We start from the raw sequence: 18,247 nt of genomic DNA on the forward strand, positions 1-18,247 counted from the left end.
TGGAAGATGCGGAGCAAAAGGGGAGTAGGCGGGCGGCTTGCGATGGCCGCGCTGCTGCTTGCTTGCTGGATAGCTTGTTGAGGAATGTTGAGCAGAGCAAAGCAGATCAGAAATGACAAGTTTCCATGTCTTTCATATCACAAATAAACCTGACCCTTGGTGTACCACGATAATTGCATCTCTGCTGCGCTGAGGTGAGCACAACTCCAAGTAAACAGCATCAGCATGCTGGCCCAGCTCATTGTTAATATACCTCTCCATTTCACATTGAAGCTCTATGTGTGTCTATATACCTTCCCTTTCCACCATGACGGCGAGGGCACAGTGGTCGTTCCATCCATGTTGTGTCTTCGGTCGTCGTCGCCATGATTGCTTCATTCGGCCTTCAACTCGCCTTTGGCATCGCCTCCTTCGTGCTTGCGCAGCGCCTCCTCGATCTTCTTGTACGGCCAGCCTGTAGCAAAGAACGAGGTGAGTCCGATGACGAATAATGGAACAATTCGAAGAACGGAAAAGCAGTAAGAAGCATAGGTGGGGAGTCGTGAAGGGAAGAAGGGTTCAGGAGGTGGGTAGGCACTCACTGAAAACCGGATACAAAAACGGACGCAGGTCGAAGCGGTTGTCATCGGGCGAGTAGGCCTCGGCGTGGTAGGCAGGGGTGATGGTCGTCATCTTGTGGCGGTTGATGGCGTAGTACCTGCGCGCGGGCGTTAGATGAGACTACACGGCAAATCCCCTGGCCTTCAATCGAGCCCCTTTTGAGATTTCTTTGCATGGGCAGATGGGAGATAGATATCGGACCGAGGGGCCACACGCACCAGTAGAATCGCCGAACTTTCTCGTATACCTGCCGCGGCGACATGCGATCGCTCCAGTCGTGCAAGAGACGCTCGAACATGCCAAAGGGGCCCAGCTTCTGCACCTTGCGCAGGCGACCAAAGACTGAGAGCTCATCGTCTGCGACGTGTTAGCTGGCTCTCTCGTTCGTGGTGGGATGGTGGGGTCCAAGGTACACGTCATGCCCATGTCTGCCTCGTCGCTCTGCACGTAGTCCTTTGTTATGGGCTCCAGCTCAGCCGTGGGCGTGGCGGTGATAAAGTCGTCCAAGATAGGCAGCTCGAACTCGCGGCCTGCCCACTTGATAAAGGCCTTGAGGTCCGTCTTGGAGATGGCGCCAATAGGGTTGATGTCAGCGCTGCTGCAATCGTACTTGGTCAAGTATCCGCGGAGAGATTCGTCGACGTTGGCCGAGCCCAAGACCAGCAGGCTGCCCGGTGCCTTGCGTCCCCGGACCGTGGGAAGCATTTGGGCGAAGAGGTAAGCAATCACCATGCGCAGACGGGCCTGGATGTTTTGAAGTGCAAGGTTTTCTGTGCTGCTGCCGCCATGGACGCGGAAGCGCGGCACAAACCCAGTCACTGTCGTGAAGAGCGTCTTTAACGCATCGGCAACCGTGTCGATGTTCAAGTCAGTGTGGTAGGCGCCAATGTCTTTGGCCAGATCTTTTGCGCGGTTGCGCGTCTCGGCTGACGAGTTGGTGCTGCCCATATAGCATGTGTGAAAGATTCTACCACAGAGCTCTTGTGGGGTAGATGGAATCCAGTTGGAGCCTTCGGGCTCGCCACAGATGACACGGGCATCCCGAATGACTTGCTCGTCGCCTTCTTGGACAGCCTCGTGGGCCAGCCTGCACATGGAGAAGACAATGACTGAAGTCGCGCACGAGTCTATTCCTCCGGACAAGGGGATGAAGAATCCAGCTTGGCGGCTCCGTCTCAAATAGTCCCACAACCAGCAAGCAGGACCCAGAGCAATCTCGGCCTCTGGCGCATGGTAAAAGACGGGGCGGGCCGGCGTGGGGCCAATCTTTGCATCGAGGAGGCCTCCCTCAACAGAAAGGCTGAAGTCAACCTCAATCCGCTGGTATGCGGGAGCTTGCACTGCTTGGAGCCCGCGACTCGGGGCAAAGCGGTATGCTCGCACTTCCTCAATGTCTACCGTCGCCGTCACGACCTCGACATCTTTCAAGCTGAACTGAGAACCCTGGGCAACGATTTGACCATTGATAATGATCATGGCCGAGCCATCGTAGTAGAGGCGGTCGCCGTCACATCCTTGCTGGTTAGAGTACATGTAGATACCACCGGTCTTGCGTGTGGCCTCCAAGATGAGAGAGATGCGCGTGTCAAGCTTGCGAAGCTCATGGTGGCTGCCCGACGAATTCGTAAAAATCTCTACACCGTTGAGACCCATTTGAGAGTGCGGCGCGTTCGGAGTGAACAGCTCTTCGCAAGTCTCTGCGCCGATGCAGGTGTCCCTGGTCGAAATGACGGCGTCGCCAATTGGAACTTTGACTTTGCCTACAATGTTCTGGATAACCCTAGGCAAGTAGTACTCTTCAACGTGCTGAGGGCGGCTCCAAGGCGTAAAGTAGCGCATCTCCCGATAGTTGCCATCGTTTGCTAGCCAAAGCTTGGGGCGGATGAGCAGGATCTGACCGTTGCAGCAGATGACGCGGGCGTTGTAGCGGACATTACGGTGCATGACGGGCATGCCAATATCAAGCAGGATGTCATTGCAGGACTTGTCTGACAGGATTTTGGCGAGCATCTCCCAAGAATGCAGAAAGGTGTCAGACTCGAGGAAATGGTCCAGACATCCATAGCCAGTGATTTCGAGCTCCGGGCCGACACGCAGCGCTGCACCGGCGGCCTTTGCCTGGCGGATAGATTCGAGGATCCTCTCGAGGTTGCCCTCAAAGTCCAGAGCCCACTGGTTAAGCTGCAGGACGCATCAATGCTGGGCTACCACACTTGCGGGGCTGCTACCATGACTTACTTGGCACGTGGCCACGGTCGTAAGGTGTCCCATGTTGGCCGATGGCTGGGACAAGAGCGACGAGGCCTGAGATTGAGCTTTAAGCAACGGGGACGTCTCCAAAGCAATCGGTGAACAAAATTCTGGGGAAGCAGAGGGCGAAAGAACAGCGCGAGCCGGAATGCGGAGCAAAAATCACCAGCGTACGAACTAATTGCAGCAAGGAATCCAAATGGGATTGCGCAGAGTGGCAGAGGAAGAGGACTGCTGACGGAAGAGCTTGACTTCCTTACTCGAAGCGGGCCAACGGATGTAGTATGTATTGCAGAGCGGTGGATGCGATGAGTCGGATCGGGTTGTGGTGGTTGGTCAGGTCGTCTGTGCGGACCAACCAACGTCATCCATGACAGCTGCCAGGCCGTCCGTCCACCGAGGTCGAAGCTTCTTTCATCAAGACGTCCATCCACTCCACTTCCCACCATGTTGCACTTTGCAACAACCACTTCGACCTCAAGACTACTGCCCGTCGGCCCCAGGTAGCCATCTCGACTCCAACGTTGCCCCCCCCCCCCCCCATGGCTTCCTCTGGCAACGCGGCCGAGTCCGCTCCGCTGTTAGGTTCCAAGTCTCCTGCCGCCAAAGCCCAGCGAACTGTAACATTCAACCCCAATGTTTCCACTACTAGTCCTTCCAATGCCCTCCGCCCCTCGCAACAATTTCCCATCGCCCCCGTCGGCCAGAAACAAAGTGCTGGCCAACCCATGTTGTCCGCATTGAACAGCAAACTTCGCCGTCGCAACAGCCAAGGGGCTCCCCTCGTGCCTCCCAATATTCCCCAGGCAAAGATTGGCCCTCAGAGAACAACAAGAAATGTTCAAAAGCTCAAGCTCCTGCCCAACCCGGAACAAGCTGAGGAGGAGCTGGATGAAGAGGGCGGTAAAGACGTCTACGCGCAATACACACGGATAAAAGACCCAACTGCAAGACGGGATGCGGCGAGGTTGGGAAAGGAAGACAGGGACCGACTGCCTCGAGTCACAGCATATTGCACTGCGGGCTCATACCGCATGGACGAGCTCATGCGCTTTCTGAAGGGCAGAGCCAAGACACGGGCTACGCTACCGAAACTTTTCGACGAGTGCATTTATACGCCTTACAATTACCGGGCCGGGAAGGATAACGTGGGGCTGGATGGGCAAACCGGGAAGAACGTCGAGCGATCGGAGAGCCCCTCTCGCATTATGGGCCGAAGACATTCGGATTCTGCGGTAGCAGAGGAGCACACTGAGCAAAGAAGAGGCGACTTGATAGACCTCCACACGCAGGCTGGAGATGTCTCGCTGGACACTGGTAAGGCGGGTGCAGATAATGCAGACGAGGCCATCACCGAAGTCTCCATTCAAAGCTCTCATCATGAGTCGCTCGATTTTGACACTGAAGTCCATACGCCCGAAGTCTTCTTATTCAACTATGGCACTGTTGTCATTTGGGGAATGACTCTGCCGCAAGAGCACCGGTTCCTCAGGGAGATTGCGAGGTTCGAAAATGAAAAGTTGGGCAAGGACGACATACAAACAGAAGACTTCAACTTCTACTACACCCGCGAGTATCAGGCCCGCATCTACAACGACTTTATCAGTCTGCGCGACAAGAAAAACTACATGACGAAATTGGCCATCAGCCATGCTCTGGCTCAAAGCGTCAAGGTGGGTTTCCTCTATCTCCTCCACCGCCCCAGCATGCTGATGATCTTGCAGACTTCGCTCTACGAAGATTTGGTGGACAACACCATCGAGACGACAAAAGAAATCCCGGCCATGATTGCCTCAACTGGCAAAGTAAACCTCTCCCGACGCCAGATCAACATGCAAATAGGCGAGCTCTTCATTCTGCGCATCAACATCCATCTACAGGGCTCTGTGCTGGACTCTCCTGAGCTCATGTGGGCTGAGCCACAACTTGAACCCGTCTATCAGGCGGTGCGCCAATATCTCGAAATGGACCAGCGTGTTGGACTGTTGACGGAACGTCTGGACGTCATTGCTGACCTGCTGGCCGTCCTCAAGGACCAATTGACAGTGACGCATTCGGAGCTGTTGGAGTGGGTTGTGATCGTCTTGATTGCAGCCGAGATTTTGGTAGCAGCGGTTAATATCGTGGTCGATCTATACGCGGGCGTCGACTGAAAAGAATCTGGTTGTAGGAATCATTCATCTTGTACATGTTTTCATAGCGTTTCAATAAAAACATGTGTTGAAAAGTGAGGACCTACATGCGCCACTTGATGCGGGACCGATTGTAGCCGACATCGTTTAAGGAAATCCGGAGCAAGCTGCCAAACGGCCCATCTGGAGATGCACCCCGCATAGTACCAATTATGGTCGAGGGGCCTGTACATGTAGCTTGGCAGGCCGAGTCATTGGTGGGGAGAGTACTGGACCTGTACGTAGGGCTGCGTGCGTGGATCCATCCCGGTCCATTTTTTGTTTCGCGCGGAGGAGCTTGCTTATCCCTCGCTTTGCATCACTCAGACCTCGTCACCTCTACCAAAACCCAACACCACGCCTCAGCCCCGCTACGTACACGACGATTCTTCTCCTCCTCACTCGCTTTCCCACTGATCATCGCACCGAACAATCCCTCAATCAATAAAACACAACCCATCCGACACAGTTTGCAACCATGGTACGTCAACACACGCACCTCCCACGCCGCAAACACGCCTCTCCCCGCCGAAACAGCGCACGCCAACACTGCCACGACAAAACAACCATACTAACAATGACGTCTCACGGCATAGGCACGCAACAGCGAAAAAGCGCAATCGATGCTGTTCCGGTTCCGGGCAGCGCAAGCGGCGGACCTAGGAATCCTCGACGTGTCGCGGACGCGGCGGCCGAAGCTCATCACGTCGATCGACAGCATCCCGACGTGCGAAAAGTGGCGCGGGCAGGTGCTCAAGGAGATATCGCGCAAGGTGTCCAAGATCCAGGACGAGAGCCTGAGCGACTACCAGATCCGCGACCTCAACGACGAAATCAACAAGCTGATGCGCGAGAAGCACATGTGGGAGGTGCAGATACGGAATTTGGGTGGTCCGAATTATATGCGCGGTGGGCGGGTTGTGGATGAGGATGGCAAGGAGATTCCTGGTGGTGGGAAGGGTTATAGGTATGTTGGGGCTCCTCCGCTTCGTGGGCATTTGTAGGGGTTGGGTGAGCGCTGGCTGATGCCACTTGCGGGACAGGTATTTTGGACGAGCACGCGATCTGCCCGGCGTCAAGGAGTTGTTCGAAGCCGCCCGCGCGCCGCCGCAACAGCACGACAAGGAGGGCGCGCAGACGCGAGCCGAGCTGCGCAAGCACGTCGACGCGTCATACTACGGCTACAACTTGGACGAGGAAGACGGCTCGTTGCTGGCGTACGAGAAGCAAAAGGAGGAGGAGGCGTTCAGTCGCTACATGGAGCTGCCAGACGACCTCGGCGGCATTGAGGCTGCTGCGGCGAATTCCCGGCGAGGGGCCAACGGCGCAGACGATTGGCAGGAGTTGCCGGGCGATTCGGGCGATGGTGTTGGCTGGGCTGTGCCGACGCTTGAAGAGGTGCAGGAAGAGCTCGTCGACAGGAGGCGCCGCAAGCTGCTGGACAAGCTTGGATGAATGGCATAGGGCGCCGCATCTACCAATCAATCGAACGAAGCGAACAGGCGCAGCTTAGGATGGACTGGGTCACTCATCCGCGAGAATCGATTCACTGTCATGAGAGAGAATGTCTTGGTTATCATATACCCATATCGGAAGGACAAAGCGCCCCTGAAAAACGTGGTTTAGTCTGAGGCGGCCCCGTAAAACTTTCATTCTTCGAAAAGGCGGCCTTTCGTTTATGCAAGTAGACTTAGAAGGAGAGGGAAAAGCAAATCATACGACCAAGAACGCCTCCGCCAAATAATAAGAATGCAGCCCAGACTCCCATTGCAAAAAACGGGGGTATCAATCGAATGTGGAAACGCCATTGCGCCATCTGGACTGCGCCGCTTTTGTCCACGGACCCTTTTTTTTTTTTTACCTGGTGATGCTCGAAAAAAAAAAACCTCTCTGGAATAGGAAATAAACATTCACCAGTCTGGCTTTCATCACCGCGTTGAATGCTATTCAGGTGGCGTTGAATGCCATTCAGGTCGCCACGAATGCTATTCAGGTCGCGTCGTATGCCACACAAGTCGCGTCGAATGCCATTCAAGTCGCATCGAATGCTATTCAGCTTTGCGTCGCTTGTCAGCAGGTTCGCCATTTGTCGCTCCATCTTCAAGGTCTCGTTTTCTCCTCTGCTCATCCTCCCACTTGCGCTTGTCGTGCGCCTTGCGCATTTGCTCGTCGCGAACCCTGCGGTCTGCCTCTCGCTTCTTGAATGCTTCCCTGATGCGCATCTCGTTCCTGGTCAAGTCCTCTTTCGACACGGCATCGTCGATGCTTTCCAAGACCTTGTCCACAGTTGAGATGTGATTTGCTTCGGGCTTGTCGTCGCGGAAGTGAGGCTTGCCGTCATCGGTGCGCTTGAAGCGCCAGCGTCCTTCAGTGTCCTTGTAGCATTCAATGACGCGACCATCGAGCTGTTGGTCTATCGCCTTCATGATCTCCCAGTCTTCGTCTGTTACGTATAGTGGCGCAAACGAGCGGTATTCGCCATTTCCATAAAAGACGTACAGATCGAAAGTCGGCTTGGCATGATAATCAGGGTCATGCGCGCCAGCGGCAGAGCCCGTGCCGTTGGTATGGTGCGAAGGGAAATCGCCCAACTTGAGGCGAAAGTCGACAGTGTTTTCGTGCGCGGGTTTCCATTTCAGAATATGTTCGTCGGTACCGAAGACGTACGGCGTCTCGCGACAGGTAAATATGAGGCCGTCGCTGCCGTGCTTGAGCGAAGGGAGTTTGATGTCGAACATGTGCGATAGGGCGTAGGGAAAGGACATGTCCTTGAACTCAATCTCGAAAGGCTGAAACTCGAGCTCTTCGGGGTGCCTCTGCTTGAACAGCTTCTCCCATGGCTTGTATACTCCTTCCCTGAAGTAGGCCAAGCGCTTGTCCAGCGTCTTCTCCATGCGACTCTCTCCGTCAAGGACCAAGCAGTCAAACACGAGGAAGCGCAGTTTTGGCCCACTTCTTTCCATGTCGTAAACCAGCTCCCCATCAATGATTGTGTCTTTGTGGAATAATTGGAATGTTTGGTCGTTGGGGACGGGGAAGTGAAGATCGGCGACGAAGTAATAGTCGTTTTTGCGGTCGACAAGGTAGTGGATTTCTTGGGGTCCGTCGCTTGTAAAGTAGAGCAGGCATCGAATGCCGTCTGTCTTCTCGCACAGGTAGTAGTCGCGCTGCATGAGTTCGCCCAGGTGCTTGCGCGCAAACGAGACTGGTTGGGCGCCGGGGAAGGATAGCGACTTGCGGCCGAGAAGTTGCGCTACTTCACGGCGGAACCCATCCGCCAATTCCTTGGGGGCTTTGACGCCCGGGATTTGGGGGATAGGCATGGTGCGACAAGTTCAGATCACCATGCGCAGGCGATGGTGAGCAGGGGCGGCGGGCACGCAAGATGCGGTGGTAGAATGTGAGGAGTCGCAGTGAGCGGCGCGTCGACGACGTGACTCAACATGGGAAGCTTCTCACGTGATTAGCTGTCAACACCAACTGAATCGTTTGCGAACCTCCCGTTACGTCATACCTTCCTTACCTGTCACATTCAGCCAATGCTTGTCATTAAGGCTTTTCGTCACAAATATTCATCTGCCGGCCACACTCTACCGTGTTCCTAGACCGCACCAACTAGATTTCAATGCTCGTTACTCTCGATCCTGCCCATCGCAACATAGCTCGCGGGAAATCAACATCTAGAATTGCGTTCTAGGTAATACTAATAAAAGCCTCCCGAAGCTACATCATTTAAAAGCCATCAGAGTCTTCGTTATGATTTCTTCAGTCTAAACGCATGAGCGTTCATTTAAACGCAAGAGATAGTCTACAGATGCCATATCACATAGCAAAAAACGCAGCTAGCCCTGTAGCCCTCTAGGCTATAGCAGCTCAGTTAGTGAAGAAAGAAATAATAATCCCTAGTTCTATCTATAGCTGTGTATAGTAGCTTACGAAGCGTAATTATATCAGTAGATAACTACTCCCTATGCGCAGCTAGGACGGCAGACGGCTTCTCCCTAAGGATGTCTCATTTCTTTCTATATACATTGTGGCAGCTTTAAGAACTTTATCCATGCTAAAATGTTTAATTATTAGATTGCTTCCCTTTGCCTGTGAACTGCTTAGGGCATATTCCCACGTTTTTTAATCTAATAATGCTCGAATTCCGTTGGCCAAAATTTTCTTTTTCCTTCTAGTGTGTTCACACTGCTTAGGAAGCAGCTCGAAAGCAGAATCTAACCTCATTGACCGCTAGTAACCCGCTTGAAAAGCGGCCAAAACTAAGAACTGTCTCGAAAGACTCAAGCTCTAATGTGGCAGGATCTAAGATCTTGAGCACATTCGCCGTATGCACCGCCGTCCGCCGTTAGCAGGTCGCGCAGCTTAAGCATTCCGTAGGTGCGTTGTAGAACTTGGATTTCGCGCGTGCGCGTCAGCGTGTGCTCAGTGTCGACTAAATGCCCCGCGGGCCTGTAGCTGCCAGAGTGCTTCGGCGCTAGTTCATGTTTACTGCTCTTTTGCTCTTCTAATCTTGCTCCTTCAATCTCCACTTGACTCGCTGAAAACACATTACCGCTTTGGGACAGGAAGTGAAGAGTGGGCCTATGCGTGAATGAATTCATTTAGCCAGACGTTCGACGTTAGACTTGGGCGATGAAAATCAGATTACCCTTCTTGAGTAAATGAAGAGCGGGCGCGTCTGTGCGCGAAAGAATATATTGCTCTAGACATTCGACGTTCGACAGACAGAGCGCGATTGCCGCTTTCGGCCAGGCTCTTGCCGTTTATCTCCATGTCTTAAGTTCATTGCTCTGGATGTTGGACGTCAAGCGTGAGTGATGAGGGGGACTGCTTTTTCGAACCATCCCGGTTTTGCGGTCAATAAATATGGAAGAAATGGGGACCATCTTGGCCTTGACCTAGAGAGCATGTATAGTGGCCTTGCAAGCTGCAGCTCTTGCTAACAAGATTCTGCTCAGCTTACATTTTGAACTATTTGTCAGAGCGAAGTGTCGTAGGAAAGCGGGTTAGTAGGGTGCAACATCATTTCAAAGTTACAAGTTAGTACGTGGTGGACCTTTCAGAGCCCAAATTGCAGAACAATCTTGCTGAAGCCCCCCAGAATCCTCACTACGCCTCTTCTGCCGCCTCTCACTCTATCCTACGTCGACAGCTCCCAGGTTACGGGCCATCATGCGGACATGTTCTGGCTTGTGTGGTTTAGGAGTCTTGCCATTCTGTTAATTCCATATTAATGAGTTTTCCCTTCTCACATCATCGGTATCTATCTCTGTTTTGTTCTTTCTCCGCTAAAATGTAGTGGCAGATGAACGCTCCTTGAACCTATCCACCTCCAACAACCAGCCCGGCAGGCATGAGCCACCAAGATCTCTTCAACATTTTCTCTCCCTCTCCCAAAGTAAAAGACACCTAGCACACTCATATAACCAGCCCCTTCGCTACTCTCTCCCTCCCTTTTCCAGAACTAGCACTACCTTACCCTCCTCTCCACAATCGGAACCCGGGAACACATGAAAGCAAGAGATGTAGAAAGGGAGAGAGAGCACAGCCGAATAAAGAAACGTCGGCGCTTGCCCCTGTCTTCCAGTGCATTTCTACCTTCGCCCGGAGGCACCGCGCATCTGTGGATATTGAGAGGGCACTAGCTAGGTAGGGAAACCATAATGATATTGCTCCTTCATGCGTCATGAAAGACGGCTGTACCTACCAGACGGCAACAGCAGCATTGAAGAGTCAATATGCCGCGAAACGGGCTTGACAGGGGGGTGCACTAGGGGAAAAGTTGAGGGGGGGCGTGTGTGTGTGTGTGTGTGTGTGTGTGTGTGTGTGTGTGTGGTACCGCGCCGCAACGGCTGCACCGTTTTGCAATGAATTTGTTGTACACAGTGGGACGGCGAGTTAAGGAATAAAGGGAGAAGAGGAGGCACAGGGCGCAATTGTTGCTGGTGTAGGCGTAATTGGTGCGTCGAGTCGGCGAGGAATGCGAGGAGCGTTGGCTGCTGGTTATCGGCTGACGTCTCGACTGTTAACCGCTTACCAACGAGGAGGACGAGTGTGGCGGTACAAGAGGGAGAGGGAGAGGGAGAGGGAGATGTTGCAACTTTCTTATCTGAAGAACGGTTCCGGGGTGTCTAAGTGGTGTGGTGTGGTCAAGGGTTGAAATGGAGGCTTGGGTTCGCGGACCCCGTGTCGTACAATTCCAAGTACCACCAGCACAATCATGCGTGCGTCAGTCAAGATCAGATGCCAAAGTCTAGATATTCCGATAAAGGGGAGCGCCCCTAGCCGGCGTTGCTAGCTCACGTACATAGTGATTGAGTCGAGTTAGCAACTCTTGACGGGTCGCGTCGAGTAGGAGCTGAGAGAGTGTGTGAAGAGCGATGTAGGAGACAAAATTATTCAAGGCAACCGAGAAGCGGAGACAGGATGAAAGAAAATAAATACATCAGAAACCACCCAACGCCTATCCCTCACTCCTCTTCATGCGGTTCTTCTCGTCATGGACGCCCCGAGGCCGTGTTCCCGGGGCACTCAACGTCTTTCGCGGCTTTTATCATTGTATCGCGAACAGTATGACACGGCAGAGCCGGGTGGTTGCCGAGCTCTAAGCCATGATTAGGACATGGCCCTTCAAGCACCGTCGCCCCAGATTCCGACGACACCAAGCGTGAAAGCCAGACCGCTAATGACAGCTCTCGCACCCTCGGCGATGCGGAACTTATCAACGCCAGTCCTGACCGTCTCGCCGTTGAAGTCTTCGCCGCGCTCGACGTCGACCCAGCTGCGCTCGCCGTTGCCGTTGGCCTCGCCGGCGCTCTCGCGCAGCGCGTCCTCCTGGCGCTTGAGCGCGTAGTCGACGGCACCTCCGGCGGCCGCCACCATCGACGTCCACAGCAGGTAAGGGTGTCGCGCGCGGGCGGGGGATAGGATGAAGGCAAGGGACAGCGATGTCACGGCCGTCGCCGTCAAGGCCCGCACATGGTGCTTGGCGGTGGATTGGAGCGTCAGGAAGGTTGTGTAGGCGTGCGCGGCGGTGGGGAGCTCGAGGAGCGCGGGCAGCGCGGTGGTGCTCAAGGTGTACGACACGCCCTTGATTGATGGTTAGCAATGAAAGAGGGCTGATGGGGGAGGCAATGACGTACGGTGAGGAGACCGAGGCTTATTGTGCCGACGAACTTGCAGATGGCGACGGTGGGTGCCATTGCGGATGAAGAGAGTCAAGCCGGTTGACGGAGGGTCAAGGTATGGTCGGACCAAGCGGGGCTGCGATGGGGGCAGAGGATGAGCTGGTCTGGAGTTGGAGGCAAAGTGAGGTGATGGGATTTGATTGTAGCAGCTGGCTGGCTGAGGCTGGCCCGCACTCCGGCAAGCGCGTGCGCCAAGAAGAACCTTGGGCCTCTGACGTGCGACTGTTTGGAACACGCAGGCAGCTGCCATTGAAATCGTCATGCCATGTTCACTTCTGCTTCTCGGGCACGCAGTGTCTGAAAGACTTTTTGCTTGCTTGCCGGGCAGTGCAGAACCTATGCCGTCGCGCTTGTAGTAGGTATGTATGTAATGCATTGCAGCTACCGGTAGATGCCTCGGCCTGGCCGGAGCTCGAGCTCGAGCTTGAGCTCCTCAGCCTTACACCATCTCCGCGGCAGTCCTCGCGGTACCCGAGCTCGTTAACAATACCGTCCCGTCTCCACAACACTCCCCTTTCTGCTCCGCCCCCCATCTTTTTCTTTTGCAGAAGCATTCCGTCGATATGCCCTTGCCCAAATCTGACTACGTGAGCGATGTCTGGAGAGACGGCATCTTTGGTACGCCATTCCGCAAGCTCGCGCTGCCCAAAAGCTTAGCTAAACCTCGCACCCAGCAAACAAGGTCGTCTTTTGCACGGGCGGCGCTGGCACAATATGCAGCGCCCAAGTTCGCGCCCTCGTCCACCTCGGTGCAGACGCATGCATCATCGGTCGCAAGGTCGACAAGACTGAGCGCGTCGCAGCTGACATTGCCACGGCGCGCCCTGGTGCAAGAGTGCTGGGATTCGGCAACGTTGACGTGAGGAATCCGGAGAGCCTGCAAGATGCAGCGGATAGATGTGCAAAACAGCTCGGATCCATTGATTTTGTCATGTGTGTTACCCCAAGTTGCGGGAATTGGGCGCCGTCATCTGTACAGCAGTCGCTGATCACCAACCCAATGCAGTGCCGGAGCGGCTGGCAACTTTTTGTCGTCCATGAACAACCTGTCCACCAACGCTTTCAAGGCAGTCATGGATATTGATGTGCTTGGCTCGTACAACACGGTCAAGGCAACGTTGCCTTATCTCGTCGAATCCGCCGCCAAACACAAGACGGATGGAGTGAACCGTGAGCAACCACATGGACCCCTTTCGGAACTGCCGAGGACTGACCCTGTCTCGACACTGTAGCACCCCCTCGAGGCACCGGTGGGCGCATCATCTTTGTGTCGGCCACGATCCACTACACGGGCATGCCTTTGCAGACGCACGTCATGGTCGCCAAAGCTGGTGTGGACCAGCTCGCGCACTCTGTGTGCATTGAGCAGGGGCCAAGGGGTATCACGTCTAATGTCATCGCCCCGGGACCGATCCGTGGCACGGAGGGAATGGAACGTCTCTCTACCATGGCCAACGCTGACCCGTCGACTACTGGTCGAGGGCTGCCCTCGGGCCGCTGGGGCACGGTCAAGGAGATTGCGGATGCAACCGTGTACCTTTTCAGCGACGCTGGCAACTACGTCAACGGTGAGATTCTGGTCGTCGACGGCGGCGCGTGGCATGTACCCAGCGCCGGGCCCGGGGCAGAATTCAGCTACCCGGATTTCTTGTTGAACAACGACGAGGTCAAGGGAGTCAAGGGCGGGAAAAAGGCCAAATTGTGATTGGCCCGAAGCGATCTGTAAATCATCAATTGTTTGGACTTGCGATGTGCGGCGTTTGGATCTGAGCACTGGCATGATCTCCTCACATCAAAGTGCTCGATAGAGTAGTTGCCGTGCCTGTCACGAGCGAGTAGATGGATTGATGGTTGAGAGTGTGCAGGCCGAGGTACTGTACATGGGCTGTGCCGTGAATGCATTGGCTATACAAAGAGAATGAGTTGATTGAGTCAGGCACGCCCAAACCAGTATGTTGGCAGAGAAGGCATGGCCAGGAGTGCCCACGCTACCACCTGTAGGGCTGTTGAAACGGGGGCTCGAGACGCAACATGTGGCTGAGGCAGATGGCAAAGGTCAATGAGGTGGTTGATTTGTTTTTTCGGTCGGCCACGCGAGACACGAGGAACAGCGGCGTTTGAATTTGCAGGCGAGGGCCGAGTTTGGTGCAAGCAAAAGGGTGAGTGAGATCAACCACAGGCCGTATCCAGCCAAGTGCCAAGTTCGGCTGGTGGCAGCGGGCGGAGGGTGGGTGGGAGGGGAACAGGGCCGGTGCGTGGCCGGTGGAGGCGGGCCTTGAGGAGAAGGCGGCGGCCCTCGAACCAACCAAAGCCGTTCAAGTAGCACAGTTCATGACTTGGAAAATACGGCACGGAACGTAATCAAGGCCACCATCATGGGGGACCACGGATTGGGTAATGTCGACGGCAGCCACAGCTCAGCTGTTCTAGGATATGGGTTCGGTCGGCGACGGGCGCCACAGCGGCATCTAGTATAGAGCGACGACCGGACGGGCAGGGCAGGCAGATGGAATGAGGAACAAATCCTCCCGAGCATCGTGGCAGAGAGTCATGGCGACGTCAGCGGAGGGCCCTCCTGACGATCAACATTTGGAAAAGTCAGAGGAGCAAGGTATGGTTTGCCAGCAGATGAGTCCGAGACACAGCGACTGGCAGACCGGGGTCACTACTCGCGTAGGCTCATTTTTAGCAACACCGCAGATGCAGGCCAAGCCGTTGTCAAGCTAGAATATTCTCAGTCACGGTTGAGCCGCTGACAGAGTAGGGGGCTTCCTTGGACAAGTGTTTCCGGTTCCAGACGGCGACGGGAGTGTGGCGTCAGCCAGCGGGAAGCAGGGAGAAGACGACCTGGTTGGTTGGTTGTATGTAGACAGGAAGCAAGCAAGCAGCATTGACCAACTTAGTTTTCCTCTTTCTCTCTTTCTCTCTTCCTCTCTCTCGCGCTCTCCATCTTGCGGCATTGAAACGGTCCATATTGGCCGCATCCATCTTTTTATTTGTCTCGCAGCATTCCTCGCTGCGCTCTCGACCCACGGCCAGATCGGCTTGCGTGTTGATCGGCACCTCTCCCAGCCGCAGCAACCAGCACCACCAAACCAATTCCAGTCGACTCCCGTCGCGGTTGGCTCACGCCCAATCATCACTTCTTCTTCTTCCTCGTCTCTTTCTTCTCCCCGTCCCCTGGTTTCCCACCTTCTCTCGCCCGCCGGCGTCGACTTCATTCACTTCTCCTCCCTCTCTTACCACAACTCTCGTTTGGCTCCTGCTCGCACTACCGCACTCGCACACCTCCCCCGCTCCTCGCCCCACATCACCAGCCAGCAATATATCCGCTGTCCCGGGTCGACCTCACCACTCTGCAAAAGCGCCATCGCCGCAGCCGCTCTCTTCGATCCACCCCTCTCCTGTCCACTCAACGGTCCGCTTTTCTATTAGAGACTGCCGACTCCCGTCACCGTCGTCATCCTCGTCCTCGTCCTCGTCCGAGTCGAGTCTTCACCTCTGTCATGTCCCATCTCTGATCCCAATTCCAAAACAAAACACGTTCGTCGGCCTCGAAACGCGCTCTTGGAGCGGCGGCATTTCAAGTCTGTCACTCCGGCCGCCCGGGAATCGTGCGTTTCTTTTCTGGTGCGTCGACTCGTATTATTTTTTATTTTTTATTTATTTTTTATTTTTTTATTTTTTTATTTTTTGCTCTTGCGTCTGTTTTCCGCGCCTTGCATGGCGCCGGCTCAGGCGGTGCACGACGCTGGTCCTTGTGCATTTTACAGCCCTGGTCGGCCGCATGCAGGGTGGTCCCAGCCGCGCCATCGACACCCTCCCATCGATTCCTCTCACACACCTTTGCACCTCCACACCTCTCGTCCCTCTGTTCCCTCCTCATCACCGTCCAATTCCTTTTTGCTGCTGGCCTGATACTGCTCCATTCCGCTGCCCGTGGTTGCAGAAATGCTGACCCGTCGCTGAAGCCCATTTTCTTCGCTCAGCGGGACTCCATTCCTCGCTTCCTCGTCGATCGCCTGCCTGGACCATCCTAACCAAAACTCGGCCGCCGCAATCCTCCGCTCGACGCTGCCACCTGCTGCGAGCCTCGACGGCCATCCGCAGTGCCAGTTTTGGCTTCCTTCGTCCGGACGTGGTGGAGTGGGAGCAGAGATACGATCGGTCTGTATCCAGATAGCGCCGACGTCCTGACGACTCCCAACCAACACCCGGAAACCTGTCTTTAACCCTCTTTCAAGGCGGCGCATTGACTTGCTTGCCGTCGGTTGACAGTCGTTTCAGGGATACGTCGATCAAAAATCTAGTCTCCCATCAAAATTTACGTTGACAGACCGCGTCGACATGGGTCCCAAACTTTGTTCCTGGCGAGACGTCTTCCAACGCTTGCTCCTCCTGGCGCTTTTTCTTGACCAAGCACGTGGTCTCTCACAGACATACTGCTCCGGTCAAAATACCGGCGCCAGTAACTTCCAGGGTGCGCTCTTGATCGCAACGGCCGCACAAAACATTGCTAACTTTTGTTGGTAGACACTTACACTTTCCAATCCAACGGCCATTGCTACAACGAGTGCAAAGAAAAATTCGCATTCGCCATTGTCCAAGGCAAGAACTGCTGGTGCTCAAACTATGCTCCATCTGACCAAAAGGACACGGCAAGGTGTGACACAACTTGCCCAGGATATGGATACGAAAGTTGTGGCAATTCGGATGAGAACCTATATGGCTACATTAGAGCTGACACACCAATCTCGGGGACCGTGGCCGCGTCTTCGGCAGCGGAAACGAGCGCTCAGTCAAGTGCGGTAAGTCTTTGATTCCAGCCGGCAGTTCCATCGCTTCGACTATTGGCGCTACAATTCTTTTCTTTGCGTCTTGACCTGCCCTTCAAGTTTGTTTGCGACGTGCTATTTCTGTTGTGGAAACGGCCAGGAGATTGCGTCTTAACACTTGGTGCAGACGTCTGTTCCACCAACCACGAGGGTTGACACCAAGACTGTGGCAGTGGATCACACTGTCTCAAAGCTCATCACCATCATGCCCTCTTCTTCGTCCACCTCCATCTCCACAATTCCCATCTCTGTACGATAGGAACTGTCCCTTTTTTTTTTTTTTTTTTTTCCCTCTCTTCGGGAGATTCCAAAGATCTGGCTCTAACACGAAACTTTTCAGACACAGACATCCAAGTCGTCTGCCGAAAGCACGTCGAGCGCCGCGGCGTCTTCTGCAAGTTCGGAATCGACCCTCTCAACCTCCGTCAAATCCTCGTCCGCCATCACATCGGTCACAGTCGTCACTCAGGGGGGAAATGTTATTACTCAGACAGTGACGTCTGTGCCGGGAGACAACAGCACGTCGACCAACTCTCGTCCTTCCTCAAGAAACTCTGTGTCGGGAGGCCAAATTGCTGGGGCGGTAGTGGGAGGACTTGCCGGATTTGCTTTGATAGTCGCCATTGCCACGTGGATCCTTTTGCGCCGCCGAAACGCACAAAACCCTGGTCGTGGGGATAATGGGGACGGAAACCATGCACCCCAGAGGAACGTGAGCACGCTTAGTCGGACAGGGCTCCTGAAGTCAGCAGAGAGAGATTACAGCGCTACTTTACCGCCAATTAACGCCCGGCATAGTTCAAACGACCCGTCCGGTACTGACACGAATACGCCCATGTCGGAAAGAGAGAGACGCAACAGCCGACCAGTATTTCAAGACCCACGCCTCAACCCCTACCCGTATCACGCGGACAACGCTAGCCACGCAAGCATCATCTCGATTGAGGACAATCGCGACTACACGAGGACGTTGAACGTGAGTTTATGAGACACGCAAACGTGGACTCAAAATGTTCTGACCCTCCTTGCAGGTACGAAACCCCGATCCTCCCGGCCGTGACTCTAACGATACACGTGACACGTGGGAGCAGCGGTGAGAATTCTCTCGGAAAAGTAACTCGCCCCTTGCTGGCTGCGGCACCCTCTTTCCTTGAATGTTTGAAGATACAATAGCATTGGCGTATGGCGCAAAAGCATG

At 54.5% G+C, this 18,247-nt stretch overlaps 9 protein-coding genes across 9 annotated transcripts; 5 read left to right on the forward strand and 4 right to left on the reverse strand.

Annotated features, from left to right (window-relative positions):
* Positions 1–241: 241 nt before the first annotated feature.
* Positions 242–3,191, reverse strand: IWZ02DRAFT_444668 (uncharacterized protein). The gene is made up of 5 exons (XM_066767114.1): positions 2,839–3,191; positions 1,014–2,781; positions 819–957; positions 582–697; positions 242–454 (listed from the first exon to the last, which is right to left on the reverse strand). The coding sequence occupies exons 1-5, from the start codon at positions 2,869–2,871 to the stop codon at positions 375–377; spliced, it is 2,136 nt and encodes a 711-aa protein (XP_066625346.1). The 5' UTR covers positions 2,872–3,191; the 3' UTR covers positions 242–374.
* A 92-nt stretch (positions 3,192–3,283) lies between these two features.
* Positions 3,284–5,083, forward strand: IWZ02DRAFT_444670 (YagE family protein). Its single transcript, XM_066767115.1, has 2 exons — positions 3,284–4,523; positions 4,575–5,083. Exons 1-2 carry the CDS (start codon positions 3,393–3,395, stop codon positions 5,001–5,003), a joined length of 1,560 nt encoding a protein of 519 aa, XP_066625347.1. The 5' UTR covers positions 3,284–3,392; the 3' UTR covers positions 5,004–5,083.
* A 101-nt stretch (positions 5,084–5,184) lies between these two features.
* Positions 5,185–6,773, forward strand: IWZ02DRAFT_183952 (Isy1-like splicing factor). The gene is made up of 3 exons (XM_066762329.1): positions 5,185–5,502; positions 5,618–5,988; positions 6,065–6,773. The coding sequence occupies exons 1-3, from the start codon at positions 5,500–5,502 to the stop codon at positions 6,474–6,476; spliced, it is 786 nt and encodes a 261-aa protein (XP_066625348.1). The 5' UTR covers positions 5,185–5,499; the 3' UTR covers positions 6,477–6,773.
* IWZ02DRAFT_183953 (mRNA-capping enzyme subunit alpha) lies at positions 6,774–8,425 on the reverse strand. The gene has a single exon (XM_066762330.1). It carries the CDS (start codon positions 8,342–8,344, stop codon positions 7,070–7,072), a length of 1,275 nt encoding a protein of 424 aa, XP_066625349.1. The 5' UTR covers positions 8,345–8,425; the 3' UTR covers positions 6,774–7,069.
* A 1,802-nt stretch (positions 8,426–10,227) lies between these two features.
* IWZ02DRAFT_444675 (uncharacterized protein) lies at positions 10,228–10,842 on the reverse strand. The gene has a single exon (XM_066767116.1). The coding sequence runs from the start codon at positions 10,713–10,715 to the stop codon at positions 10,503–10,505; it is 213 nt and encodes a 70-aa protein (XP_066625350.1). The 5' UTR covers positions 10,716–10,842; the 3' UTR covers positions 10,228–10,502.
* An 815-nt stretch (positions 10,843–11,657) lies between these two features.
* Positions 11,658–12,229, reverse strand: IWZ02DRAFT_488307 (uncharacterized protein; the record flags this gene model as incomplete). The annotated part of the gene is made up of 2 exons (XM_066769452.1): positions 11,658–12,116; positions 12,170–12,229. The coding sequence occupies 2 exons, from the start codon at positions 12,227–12,229 to the stop codon at positions 11,658–11,660; spliced, it is 519 nt and encodes a 172-aa protein (XP_066625351.1).
* Positions 12,230–12,777: 548 nt separating this feature from the next.
* On the forward strand, positions 12,778–13,919 carry IWZ02DRAFT_430875 (sporulation protein SPS19; the record flags this gene model as incomplete). The annotated part of the gene is made up of 4 exons (XM_066766114.1): positions 12,778–12,832; positions 12,889–13,147; positions 13,221–13,384; positions 13,447–13,919. 4 exons carry the CDS (start codon positions 12,778–12,780, stop codon positions 13,917–13,919), a joined length of 951 nt encoding a protein of 316 aa, XP_066625352.1.
* Positions 13,920–15,112: 1,193 nt separating this feature from the next.
* IWZ02DRAFT_397545 (uncharacterized protein) lies at positions 15,113–16,694 on the forward strand (the record flags this gene model as incomplete). The annotated part of the gene is made up of 2 exons (XM_066765597.1): positions 15,113–15,844; positions 16,186–16,694. Coding segments are annotated over 2 exons (958 nt in total), but the record flags the coding sequence as incomplete, so codon positions are not given.
* On the forward strand, positions 16,562–18,146 carry IWZ02DRAFT_373378 (uncharacterized protein; the record flags this gene model as incomplete). The annotated part of the gene is made up of 4 exons (XM_066764698.1): positions 16,562–16,694; positions 16,748–17,022; positions 17,396–18,025; positions 18,081–18,146. 4 exons carry the CDS (start codon positions 16,562–16,564, stop codon positions 18,144–18,146), a joined length of 1,104 nt encoding a protein of 367 aa, XP_066625354.1.
* Positions 18,147–18,247: the final 101 nt, after the last annotated feature.

Source organism: Phyllosticta citriasiana, assembly GCF_038021145.1.
Source record: "Phyllosticta citriasiana strain CBS 120426 chromosome Unknown IWZ02scaffold_3, whole genome shotgun sequence".
NCBI classification, from domain to species: Eukaryota; Fungi; Ascomycota; class Dothideomycetes; order Botryosphaeriales; family Phyllostictaceae; genus Phyllosticta; species Phyllosticta citriasiana.